The sequence below is a fragment of the Pinus tabuliformis genome, chromosome X (genome assembly GCF_031772625.1).
Source record: "Pinus tabuliformis cultivar Carrire ecotype Pingquan chromosome X, CPIR1, whole genome shotgun sequence".
NCBI lineage: Eukaryota > Viridiplantae > Streptophyta > Pinopsida > Pinales > Pinaceae > Pinus > Pinus tabuliformis.
The window spans coordinates 1,006,983,716-1,006,997,116 of record NC_142308.1 but is presented as its reverse complement, the minus strand read 5'-3'; the positions used below and the strand labels follow the sequence as shown (position 1 = coordinate 1,006,997,116).

The window sequence follows — 13,401 nt, the reverse complement described above, 5'->3', positions numbered from 1 at the left end:
ATCTGAAAAAAAAAGGTGTATGGCGTCATAGAACAGGGTTATCCTTAAACCAGTTTAAAAACAAGCAGTACTGAAAAGAATTATTATTTAGCTCAGACATTGAAAACCACAAAATGAACCTACAGAAGTTCTCTACCCTGCACGGTGTAACTTCAATAGGACATACTCTTTTTTGATAGCGGTTTCAAAGAACAGAAAATGGTTGGTGAAAGCAGCAGTACATGTTGATTTTTCCCAAAATGTATTTAAACGCAACAAGAAATACTACCTACAGTGGATTTTCCTACACTTAGTTAGGTGACCTGACATTCGATCTGAAAAAAAACATTGAGCAGAGGAAACCTGTAACGAAAGTTTATTACCTGATTTTGCTAATATCAAAACATCCAAAAAGTTGTTCATATGAATATGCCACAAATCCACCGCGCACAAGGGCATATTAACCATGTAAATCAGGCTGCAGGTCGGCATGTGAAAACCATAAGATAATAGGAGCCGGTTGTTTATTATCAAATTCTATTTGAAAGCATCTGCTTTAGACCAGGTTTATCATACTCCATATCTGTCAAGCTGCAAACAATATCAAAGAGAAGCTTAGGTCTGTCTTTACACTGAACAGTCACCACAGAATACCCCCTCTCCAAACAGTTGTCAACAGTCACAAGAGGCTTGGCGTTGTCGTTGTCCTTGAGAGAAAGAGATGCCCTGTCTCCAGTTCCATCGATTTTATCATAGTCACGGTCAACAAACATCAATTGATAAAGCCGCCTTTCTGTGTGAGTGAATCCCATTGACACCACCGTTTTAGCTTCTCTGTGTTAATTCAATTGTCGTATGTTCAGCGGCTGCATCTAGACCTACTGGTTTTCCAAACAAAGGCACTACGCAAGGGTTTGTTGCCAACCTCTGCAATACAACGCATGGATGATTGAGAGGGATATTGCATGGATGATTCAGAGGGATCCACAGCGGCGTGGAGGGATGCAGGGGAGGCAAGTCCTGAGGGATCCAGAGGAGGCAAGTCCTGACGCCCGCCTGGAGAACACCATTGGAAAAACCCTACCTCTGGAATGGCGATTGGCACTCCGCGCTCTTCATTACCCGGACCGGCGATTGGCACTCCGCGCTCTTCATTACCCGGACCACCTTAGTGACATTTTTGATCGACGGTTGTGGTGTTTGTAATCGTCTAACATCTCATCGTACGGCGTCAGAGGAGGACACGTAGGCAAAATGGGGGATGGATCTCAGAGGGAAACGCCTTACGGCGTAAAAATTGCATTTATTGTGGAACATGGAGAACTTATTAATTGGGTGTAGCTTTAAAAATGGATAGGAGTGTTATCCTCCCCACCTAACTGCAATTCCTACAAATGACATATTTAGTTATTAATGAGTATATTGTTGTAATAATTTTGAACCCTGTGTTAAGAAATTGCCCACTTTTTCTAAGAGATCTAGATGGGTAAAGTGAATGGGAAAACTGGGAATCTTACCCATACTACAGTAGTCATCGGCAACATAGTGAGAGGATTGAAGTTGGGAAACCATGGCTTCACTAGAAGACCAACTCATCCCCAAAACCATGGACCTTGGTCAAGGATTTTTTTCTTATCCTCAAGACATTTGAAGATCACCACAAAAAAACATGGGTCTACATCCACCCAAACCGGCGTTCATCCAATCCTATCATAATCGAACAGAAAAACGCTACTTTTTCAATAGAAAATGGGGAATAAAAGTATCACCCAAGGATAATGACCATCACATCAAGCGCTCAATCATAAGGGAGGAGCAATAATTTGACAATCACACGTCCTTGATTTCTGTTGATTTAACTTTGAACACTCACGTAATATTCTCTTGCTTGGCGAATTAAACACCACTGCATGGAATGGACGAGGATTGAGCTGAACCCTGGATGAAGCCCACTTCATTCTCATCTAAACACAAAACTATATATACGTCAAAGCTATTACAATAGATTCTGACTGTCAACACCTCGAGGTTCTGTTTATATGTGGCTACCATTTATGGTTACTATTGAATGTGTGATTGGCAATAGTAATGACAACTTAGGGCTGCCAAATTTCCTTCGATTCCCTCACTACATTTTTTTTTTTTTTTGTTAATGGAAAACCTGTGAGCAATTTAGGAAACCGACGTTTCGGACTAGCTAGGTGAGTCCATCATCAGGGCAATGTTGTTCAATGCCTTGGGTGTCTTTCAAAACTGGTAGGCAGCGTCTTCTTTGATATTTCTCGATGGTTTTAATTCCACTACAATCACAGCTTTCATTTACATAAACTTCGTGTTTTCGCACGAGCGACGATTGTTCCAAGGTGAGATGTCACTTGGATGGTTTCAATGTTGTTGACCCATCATAACTAACTAACGGATATGCCCATTACAATTTTATACCACCCCATTATCAATATCAATTATGCATGGGAACCAATTAAAGCAACTTTTCACATTAATTCTATATGAGCATGAGAACATGTGTTAACAAGCAGCCCATAAAGCCTCATTTTGAATGCCATAGTCACTTAAAAGGAATTCCTCTTGTAGTAGCATCCTCCCTACTAAACTTTGCTAGTGCTAACATTAGAACCACCATTACAACAAGATATCTTTCTAGTGTTGAAAACACCATTATAGTAAGATACCTCAAGAGAGACAGAAAATTTAAAAAGTATGATAGTAATACGTATCCAGAAGATGGTATTGAAACTAGTAATTGTTCACGAATCCATAAGATTGTAAGGTCATTCTCATTATCATAATCATTGTCATCATCATCACCATCATCCTTGTCATTGTTATTGCCATCATTACATTATCATCATAATCACCATTCATGCCATCATCATCATCATTATGGACATTGTTTGCAATTGTTCATAATTGTAGATGTTGTAAGAAATATCATCAACCCAAAAAATGTGATCAGTGCTAGAAAAGGGTTGTTTAGGACACATTGATATACGTAAGAGAAATAACAACTCTATTTTTGACAGATGATCGATGATGATCATCATCACCACCATTATCATCGTCATTGTCATTTTTATCATCCCCATCATCATCATTAATGTAATTTGTATCGACATTGTTGTAATCATGCATCATCATCATTCATGCCATTATTGTTTTTGATGATGACCTAGATGAAAATGATGATCATGACACCAAAGATAATGCTTATGATTATGACAATGACAACATCTAAAATTGGGAAGATTCACCAACGTCATTAGCATCGTCATCATCATAATCATTGCCATCATCATCATTGTCATTGTAACCACTATCGTCTTTATCATCATAATCACAATTCATGTCATTGCCATCATCTTCATTTTCATCATTGTCAATATTATTGACATTGTCATCAATTGTTCATAATTGTCAATGCCATAAGGAATATCATCAATGCAGAAAATATGATGAGTGTTGGAAAAGGGATGCAAAAGCGAACATAGAAATGGGGGCAACAATAGAAGTAAAATTGGATGAAAAGTGGATACAACATAAGTAGATGCACAACAACATGAAAAACCTGACACAAAAGTGGATGCAAAAGTAGATGCAGTTTTCAATGCAAACTTGGATGCAAACATGAAGGCAAAAGTGGAAGCAAACATGGGTCCAATGGTAGGTGTAAAACTTGGCACAAATTGTGGTGAAACAAATGTGGATGCAACAACGGAAACAAAATTATATGCAAAAATGGATGAAACAAAAGTGGATGCAAACGTTGGAAGCAAATGTGGTTGCAATGGTAGGCGCAAGATATGGTGCAACAAAAGTGGATGTAACAATAGACAAAAAAATATGCAAAATAAGATGCAAAAATGGATGTAAAAGTGGAAGCAAACATTGATGCAACAGGCAAAACAAAATTGGATGCAAAAAATGGATATAATGTAAGTAGATGCAAAAGTAGATACAAAACGAGATGCAAAACCCAATGCATAAACCTGACATAAAAGTGGATGCAAAAATAAATGCAATATTTGATGCAAAAGAGGATGTGAACATGGATGCAAAATTGGAAGCAAACGTGGATACAACAGTGAGTGCAAAACATGGTGCAAATTGTGGCATAACAAAAGTGGATGTAATGATAGATGCAAAAAAAGAATCAAAGTATGATGCAAATGAAGATGTAAAATGGGATGCAAAAAGTGAAATTTAAAATGGGTGCAACAGTGGATGCAAAATTGTGTGCAAAAGTGGATGCAATAGAAGTCGATGCAAAAGTAGATGCAAAACGAGACACAAAACCCGATGCAAATCCCGGTCCAAAATTGGATACAAAAAGGGATGCAAAAATAGATGTAGTAGTTGATGAAAACCTAGACGCAAATGAGGATGCAAACGTGGATGCAAAATTATAATCAAAAGTGGGTGCAAAAGGAGGTGCCAAACTAGGCGCTAATTGTGGCACAAAAATATTAGATGCAATAGTGGGTACAATAATAGATGCAAAAGAGGATGTAAATATGGATGCCAAACAAGAGGGAAAAGTGGATGCAACAAAAGTAGATGCAAAATTTTATGCAAAACTAGACACAAAAAACGATGTAAAACTTGGCGCAAAAGGGATGCACAAATGGATGAAAAAATGGATGCAAAAAATGATTTAAAAAAGGATGCAAAAAAGGATGCAAAAGTCGATGCAAAAGTTGATGCAAGTGTAGGTGCAAAAAGTGGATGCAAATGAGGATGCAAAAGTATGTCAAACAAAATTAGGTGCCAAACTTGATGCAAAACCTGGAACAAAACCTGGTGTAAAGGATGACACAAAACTTGGCATAAAATTTGGTGCAAAACGTGGTGCAAAACCTATTGCAATACCTGGTGCTAAACTTGGTGTAAGATTTGGTGCAAAACTTGATGCAAATTTTGTGTCAAGTTTTGCACCATATTTGATAAATGGATGCAAATAGCACCAAAAATGGGCTGTAGATGCAAAAAAAGAAGTAAAAAGGGACGCTAATCGCTGGTTTTGTTGTAGTGATAGTATCATCGTTAGATGGGTTATTGATGTCTCTGATTTTGTGAAGAGATATAAAAACACTTTTCGTCCATTCACCTGGAAAGCTTCCTTGACTAACTTTGTTAAAGATCTCTTTGATGTGCGGGGATAGAAACTTCACACACCATTTCAAAAATTCTACCTTCATACTATTGATGTTTTGCCCTTTACCATTTTCTACATTCTTTATACCTTGCTCATTATCCCCAACCAAAAATAGGTCTGTCAAGGAGACAACCATGGAAGGCTTACTTTTCTCCTTCGTCCTCTCATATAAAAGTTTTTCATATTCTAAACATTGGGCATCTGTGATACTACTTTCAATTTGTTGTTTCTTGTGTTGGAGTTCCTTCTAGAAACCTTTGGGATTATGTTTTCCCAAATAAATCAATTCTTTCCTTCTTACATTCACATAGCTTTCATTTTTTTATTTTAATAATTTCTTAAATATAATCTTGTTTTCTTTGCCTGAATTTTCTTTGAGGGGTATTTTCACCTCCTTGCACTCCTTGTCATACCAAGGATTAGCTAGGAAGGTATTTGAGATCTGCTTGATATACTTAGATCTCTTGCATACATTTAAGGCTTTGTGTATTAAGGGAATCAATATACTACAACTAATATATCATTTATCTCTTCCATTATCCTTGCGAACCCTATGGTTTTTTTGGCCCACTAAAGGTGTTGTTTAAGAGCAGCCCTAAGGAGCTCTTGATTTTCTTGATCTAAGATAATTCTCCCATGATCATGAACTTTCTTTTGTGTGTGTTGAGTATGTTTCCCCTTTTGACATTCCGTATTCATGCCAAACTTAATAAGGAGAGGAAAATGGTGACAGTCTCGCTCTATAGGGCATCACTCAATACTAATGTTCAACAACTTGGGCATATCTATTTGTGAACATATAACATAGTCGATTGTGCTTTTCCCATTGTATGTTTTAGAAGTGGTACTGTTGTACCTTGGTCAAATTTTCATTGAATTACATAAAACCATGTCATTTAGGGTATAGAGACCTAATAATTCTACTCCAAAGTGACAAAATTTCCCTTTATCATCTTACGATGTCCTCTTCCATAGGTGCTCTTCATTCTCTCTTTAGCCACAACAGATTGTTATCCTCCCTCATATCACTAGCGAGCTAAATAGATTGATTGTTTGTTGTTCTAACATTCAAATCCCCAATTAGAAATATTTATTCCTTAGTACTAAAGTTTGAGATATCTCTTCTTAGCACTCCATAGGGGTCTTCACTATCAAGGTTCCTTTTTTTGTATAATTTTGAGCTCTTTGGAGCAGAATAACAAATATCCTTCCGTATTGTTGCATCTATATCTATTATTTTCAGCCAGATGAGTTGTTTGTTTGGGTCTCCCTTCTCTAATAAGTGAATCACGGTTCACCATTCTTTTATTAGGAATTTTGTTCCTCCATGTCTTTTACCTGATTTACTTTCTCCATTCCAAATAAAGATTTTAGTGTATCCTTCAAAGTATGGAACTCTGCATCCATTATGTTCATGTGTTTCCATAGGGCAAATAATGTCTTCATCCTTTGTTATCGGCCCCAACCTCGGTCATCTTCTCCATGTGTAACCTCTCTAATTACAACTTACCATGTTTAGGTACTCCTGTGGGGCCCTGAATCCCTATTTATTGCTTTTTAATCTATCAGTGACTTGGGCTTTCCCATTTTTCAACAATGCCAACTTTCCTACCTCTCTTGCTCATTTTACTTTCTCCCATTCTCTCCTCTTTTCTTCTTTTTGGGTGAATTTTAAATCTTCATCTAGGGAGATATGAGTGCCTTTAAGAAACCCTCTATTCCTTAGGATCTTGGGCTTGTCCCCTATGCTTCTTAAAGTAACTCTAACATGTCTATTATTTCCTGCTCCCATATTCGTTCCTATCTTGTTGGCCTATTGTATCCCACATGCCCAATGAAATAACCAAGTATTTGTATGTAGAAACTCATGCACTATGGAGGTCGATAAAGTAATCTTTTTGGATTGGATTTCTTGCAGTTTGCACAGATAGTAAAGATATATGAAGACCAGGATGACAAGATATTGTAGTAGCGTGGAGAGGAACTGAAACATGCCAAGAATGGATACAGGATGTGATAGATATCTTAGTTCAAGCTCAATTATCTTTTAGTTGTTTCAAGGACAAGGTTGTCAAAGATGAATTTCCTACTACTGCTCCTTATCAAGTTCGTGGATTATCAATTAGTTGGGAAAGCGTTAAGAGTGTCCAAGTAGACAAAGGAATTTTAAGTTGCTACATCTCTAAAGGAGAGGATTGAAAGCTGTGCCAAAGATACTGTTATCTTTGAAATTAAAGTAATGGTGAATGAATTCAAGGGTGAATGAATTCAAGGGTGAATGTTTGAGCAAAAATTTGACTGGACACAACTTGGGAGGTGCTCTAAGAAGGTTAAGTTCATATGACATAAAAAAAATTCTCATATCAAAATTTTTGGAAAACAAACCCATCACTCTGTTTGCATTTGTAAGTCTGTGCGTAGGGAATAAAGCATTTACACTGCGAATGGATGAGCTAGCAGTGAAAGTGTTGTTCTTGGTGAATAAGACAGATGTTGTTCCCAAATTTCCTAGGATTTTTTTCAACGATAATTCATGGCGATGGTTACCAAAGTTGTTTGATTGGCTTCACTGGACATATTTTCACCCAGGTGTACAAATTGTTTTGGACAACAATGACAATGATAATATTGATCCTGCTTACGCCCACAAGATAAAGAATTATATTAATCTAATTCATGGTTAGGTCAGAGAGGGTAGACCTTTCAAATATTCATCATGGAGATGGCCCACTCCACTTGCTGTAAACTATTAACTGAAGACCATGGCATTCTCCTTATTAGTACCAATGCTCCCAAAAAAAAGGAAAATTTAAGATGATTGACTGAATCGGAAATTTTGTTGTTTCTTTGTTTTAATTTTTTTGTACTTCGTTTTTACTTATTATTATTATCTATGGGAAGTAATGCTTGTATGTGTTGTTATTTTGAGCTTTTACATGTGATTCTAGAAGTGATTATTTCCCTATGTGTGTGAGTTGTCTGTGAGTCATAGATCCGCTTTCTTAGGATCATATCATCTAGAAGTTGATGACCTAATTCTTATATATGTAACTACTTCATGTAATAAAAAATTAGTGTGAGTGATTTCTTGTGTGTATAATCTTGTTTTGCTCTCACTTAATTCTTCAAACATTGACTCCCTCAAGGGAGTGCCAGTAAGATGTGAGGGATCCTTGAGGATTGATTCTCTTTATATAAATTAGCATAGCGTGTTTGAAAATAATTTGCAGAGTGTGAAAATATAATTTGAATGAATATTTGATATGTGTGTGCATTTCCATTCGTGATTATAATTTTCCTTTCAATGTCTGGGTATAATGTGTTTATGTGAGTTTTTTTCTTAGCAGAGAAAATGATAGCTTTTATATATGTAAAAGAGACTGCATGTTACATATTTCTTTTTTCTCCTCCATATTAGGATCTAACATACAATTCCCACAGAGATACATAATTATTCTTTGTGAAAACATACATGAAAGGTAGTCCTTAGAAGGCTAAGAAACTTGCAAATACATGTTACTTTATGCCTAATAATTTCTAAACAATATGTAAAAACTATTGAAATGTATGAGTATTTCTAGACTCGATCCGTGGAAGATCGTAGAGGCTAAGAGATGGAAATACTGCCTATGTCAATTTTGGAATCATGTTTGTATGTGCATAAAAAATGACTCCTCGAGTTTTTCTTACTTCTATTTTTGAAAAAGTTTTTCTTCTATTTTTGAAAGAGATCTTCTTACTCCTATTCTTGGAAAAGTGTCCGTGATGTGATTTTTCAACTAAACATAAGTACGTTCAGCTAACTCTCATTAGTTGCGTGAATAAAAGGTTTTGCATCCTGTTTCTGAAGTAAGAATAGCCATGACATTGTCACTGTTTACATGGGAGAATGATTGTGTGAGACATTGCTTTGCAAATGAGCCCACGTGTAAATATTATAACCTCTTTCCCTTAAAATGGAGGTTGAAGAGCTCGAATTACATCTAAAGAATCTTAGTCATGTGGGCCAATGTGCAATGGTATGAGAGAGATGAGGGTTTTGAGAAATTTTGACTGTGCTAATTAGACATTCTCGGCACAATCAATAAAGTCATACAACTCTATTTGAGCATGTTATAATTACGTGATTAGACGACTTACAAAGATGGTATGATTAGTGAATTTAAATTGACAATGGATTATTGGATCCATGTCAAGTACTTGAAAATGTGACCACGTGCTATAGCCTTCCAACCACTGAATTTTATGCACCTGAAAACATATGGTGAGAATTTTTTGATCTGGTTTGGTTAAGAACCAAAAAATATTATAACCAATGCAAAATTGATCCAACAACTTCTATCTTCTAAGTGATCTGTGCATCCCTGTGGAAGGTCTCCTCTGTTCTAGAGAATAATGTCAATTTTGCTCAAGAAAGGCGTGATTGTTGTTAATGTTGAACAATGATCTCACCAATGTTGAATCGTTGCACCTGCTAGTGCTATCGAGATTTCTATGCTTAGTGCTCAATTCGCATTTGTTGGGGCGAATACATTGCAGAGTGATGGAAGCGCATACACCCAAATCATGCGTGATTCAAAGCCCAAACCACATGATACTAACATTAGTGAGAAAATGTTTTAATGTGAGTATTAGAATCACTTCATGTGGTTTGTGAAGGAATATGAAGGATAAATGTTAAAGGCACAAAGAAGATGATCACTGTAAACAAAGATATTATGCATTCTTAGCTTTAATTTTGAATCCCCTTGCTAAAGTGCGTATTGAGAGGATGTATTACGTGATAATTATATTGTGATTATGAATTATGAGTCATAGGTATTGGTGTGGTGATTTTGTTGGTGTCTTTTTATTTTTTGTAAAATTATTTTGATATGCAAAAATCAAATGAGGAGCTACAAAGATTGTGCCAATTATTCAATAGATTAATGTGGCCCATCGTTCTCGGGAGTATTAGTCCCAGGTAGTTCTTAATAAGGTGAAGTTTGTGTGACCCATTGTGCTCCAGGAAGAATCAATACAGGTTATCTTATACATGGTCAAGTTGTAGAATTGTCTACAAAAGACATTATGTACCTAGAATGCTATCCTAGATAACTAATGAATATAGGAGAAGGCCATATTTTTGAAAAATGGTGGTAGTGCCATAGGATGGTTTAGTATCGAGACTGACCCATTCTGCACAACGAGGTCGAGAAGGGTCAATTCTGTAAATCATGTCAATGATGGTTTGAAGCGATTATGTCTTAAATGGACCAAGTGATAGTTTGAAGATGTGTTGGTGAAAGAGTGGTGTTTGCAAGATTAGAGAGTGGATATGAGTGTTGAATAAGACAAGTCTTTGTTATGAAACCATCTCACAAAAGGATAGAAAAGAGAGATCAACGCCTTAGAATTCAGCCTCTTCGAGGGGGCAACCTCCTTTACATTACACAAATGAACAATTCTTGGATGATACAAATGAAAAGACCTCCTTTCTATATATAGAAGTCTAAGGGGTCATAACATAATCATAGCTAACATAACAATAATAATGTAAGGGCACAATAATAACAATAGTGGGCTTACACTAGTAGTATAGGGGCCTAACATGCCCCTCTCCCTCAAAAAGAATTGTCCTCAATGCTTGAGTAGTTCTTGATGCTTCTGTATAAAATTATTGTCCTCCCATGTGGAATCTTCAGCGGTTAAGTTCTTCCACTTGATGAGACACTCTAAAATTGATCGATGTCGTAGCTGTCGGGTTCTTGTTTCTGTGACTGCTCCAGGTTCCAATATGATTTTTCCTTCTTCTTCAATTTCTAGCAATATTGTTTGAATTGGGATCTTTTGCAACTTTTGAATAAGTGTCCATACTTCTTCGCCCTTCTTCCATTCATCGCTTGCTTCGTTTATCCAATCTGTTTCGATAATAGAAATAGCACAAAACAATGCTTCCACATCCTCATCCTTGAAGAGTCTTCCCATTCAGTAAGGTCGCCATTTTTTAAGTGCATGTAGTATTGCCAACATTTCCTTCTCATAAATAGCTTGCTTGAGATGTAGCAGTAAAAATACCCAATCACCTACATCAAAACATTTTTCACTACGATGTTGATCTACCTGTTGCTTTGTTTGATTTTGCACCGAAGTGGCATTATCCTTTAAAAGTTGGAGAACTTGTTGTTGATGCTCGATGTGATCTTTCATTGCTTGAACCCTTTTCTTCTTGATATGTCCTTCTATCTCTAGAGTTTGAGGAGTGGTAATTTCTCCCAATCCTTTACAAGAAATGGTTGGATTCATTTCTTGATGCTCGATGTGATCTTTCACTTCTTGAACATTTTTCTTCTTGATATGCCCTTCTATATTGATAGTTTGAGGAGTGGTAATTTTGACCAATGAATTACAAGATATGGTTGGATTCATTTCCTCTTTCACAATTTGATCTTTCACTTCTTGCACCTTTTTATTCTTGATATGTCCTTCTATCTTGAGAGTTTGAGGAGTGGTAATTCTTGCCAATGCTTTACAAGATATGGTCTGATTCATTTCTTCTTTCTCTGGGGTGGGGTCCTGGCATATATCATCTTCTTTTCATGTTTCTTGATCCTTTTCTTCCTCCTCTTCGTATTCTATATAAAATAATTTCTTCACAGCACACTTATGACCTTTAGTGCATTTGCTAACACAATTGTAACAAATCCCTTTTTCTCTTTTTTCTTCCAATTGTTGTGGTGTAACCCTTGTAAGTTGTGGAAGGCTAGGAGAAACAACACTTCCATCTTTATAGTTGTGAGGGGTATGCTTCCTAGTTTCCATAATTTTGCTTTCCACTATGTCACAAAGCCCTTTTACTCTTTCCAATTGTTGTAGTGTTGCTCTAAAGAAGGTGTTGCTATTTGTATCATCATAATGTGCTATCATTTCCTCCGTGAAAATTGACCACGTAACAACTTGTTTACGAGAACAAAGCCCTTTATACCATAAAAATTGATCTGGTTCTAAATATGAAGATGCAATACATACCTTTTGTAACAATGGTACACCATATAGATCAAAATATTTCTCCATCTGTAGTATCCAATTTACCGGATCATTGCCATCAAACTTCCTCATATCGCCCTTTCTTAATTTCAGGAGTTCGATCTTGAAACGACTGTAACTCTGTAATTTCGGATTATCTAGTTCTAAAATTGTGACCTATAGTATCTCTCTGTGTCCTCTTTCGAATGCCACTAGTCTGATCTAAATTGGATTCTCCAAGGAAGGGTTATGCACAATCTCCCAAGATGACCTGATTATAGACTAGTTCAGTAGATCAAACTTATATGATGTGCCACAAGTCAGTGTTTCGACCTTTAGATCTGAAAAAGATATACAAGAAACTACAGTCCGTCCTCTTTCTGTACCTTCTTACGGAATTGCAATTTGATGCTCAGAGAGAGATTTATGACGATTTTCCCCAGGTAACCTATCTGGAATGTAATTCAAGAGTCTACAAAAAGACCAACTTCCTCAGATCATATCTCCACAAATATAGCGCAAAAGGATCTAAAATTTGGACCCATGATTCAACATGATTTATTCTCAAATGGGTTTTTTTTTTAGCTTCTGAAACATCGCAGAAAAAAAGTTACAGCGAAAATTCCACGATGACCTGTTTGGAGCAGCGAAACCCTAGAATCCAAAGCTCTGATTCCAAATGTTATGAAACCAGCTCACAAAAAGATAGAAAAGAGAGATTAATGCCTTATAATTCAACCTCTTCGAGGGGGCAACCTCCTTTACATTACAAAAATGAACAATTCTTGGATGATACAAATGAAAAAACCTCCTTTCTATATATAGGAGTCTAAGGGGTCATAACATAATCAGAGCTAACATAACAATAATATTGTAAGGGCACAATAATAACAATAGTGGGCTTCTATGGGGAATAATAGTAACAATATGGGCACTATGTGAGTACATCAATATAATAAATGGGTTGTACTAATAACAATAAGGGGTTACACTAGTAGTATAGGGGCCTAATAGTCTCATAAAGATTATCCTTGTTGTTTTAATATGTGTTTTCAATGTTTTCCATGTAAGCATTAAGGGAGGGTATTGTAAGTAATGCTTCCATGTGTTGTTGTGAGTTGTCATTGTGAGTCTCTAGGTGTGATTATAGAATTAGTTATTTCTCTATGTGTGTGACTTGTCTATGAGTCATAGATCCACCTTCTTCGAATCTCATCGTCTAGAAGTTAGTGATCTAATTCTTATAT

The 13,401-nt window shown here is 36.4% G+C and overlaps 1 protein-coding gene across 1 annotated transcript; it reads right to left on the bottom strand.

Moving 5' to 3' along the window:
* Positions 1–366: 366 nt before the first annotated feature.
* LOC149143157 (ACT domain-containing protein ACR3-like) lies at positions 367–959 on the bottom strand. Its single transcript, XM_089450149.1, has 2 exons — positions 611–959; positions 367–457 (listed from the first exon to the last, which is right to left on the bottom strand). Exons 1-2 carry the CDS (start codon positions 789–791, stop codon positions 453–455), a joined length of 186 nt encoding a protein of 61 aa, XP_089306275.1. The 5' UTR covers positions 792–959; the 3' UTR covers positions 367–452.
* Between the last annotated feature and the right edge of the window lie 12,442 nt (positions 960–13,401).

Coding starts and splice junctions, on each gene's coding strand:
- LOC149143157 (XM_089450149.1), bottom strand. CDS start 791: ATGGGATTCACTCACACAGAAAGGCGGCTTTATCAATTGATGTTTGTT.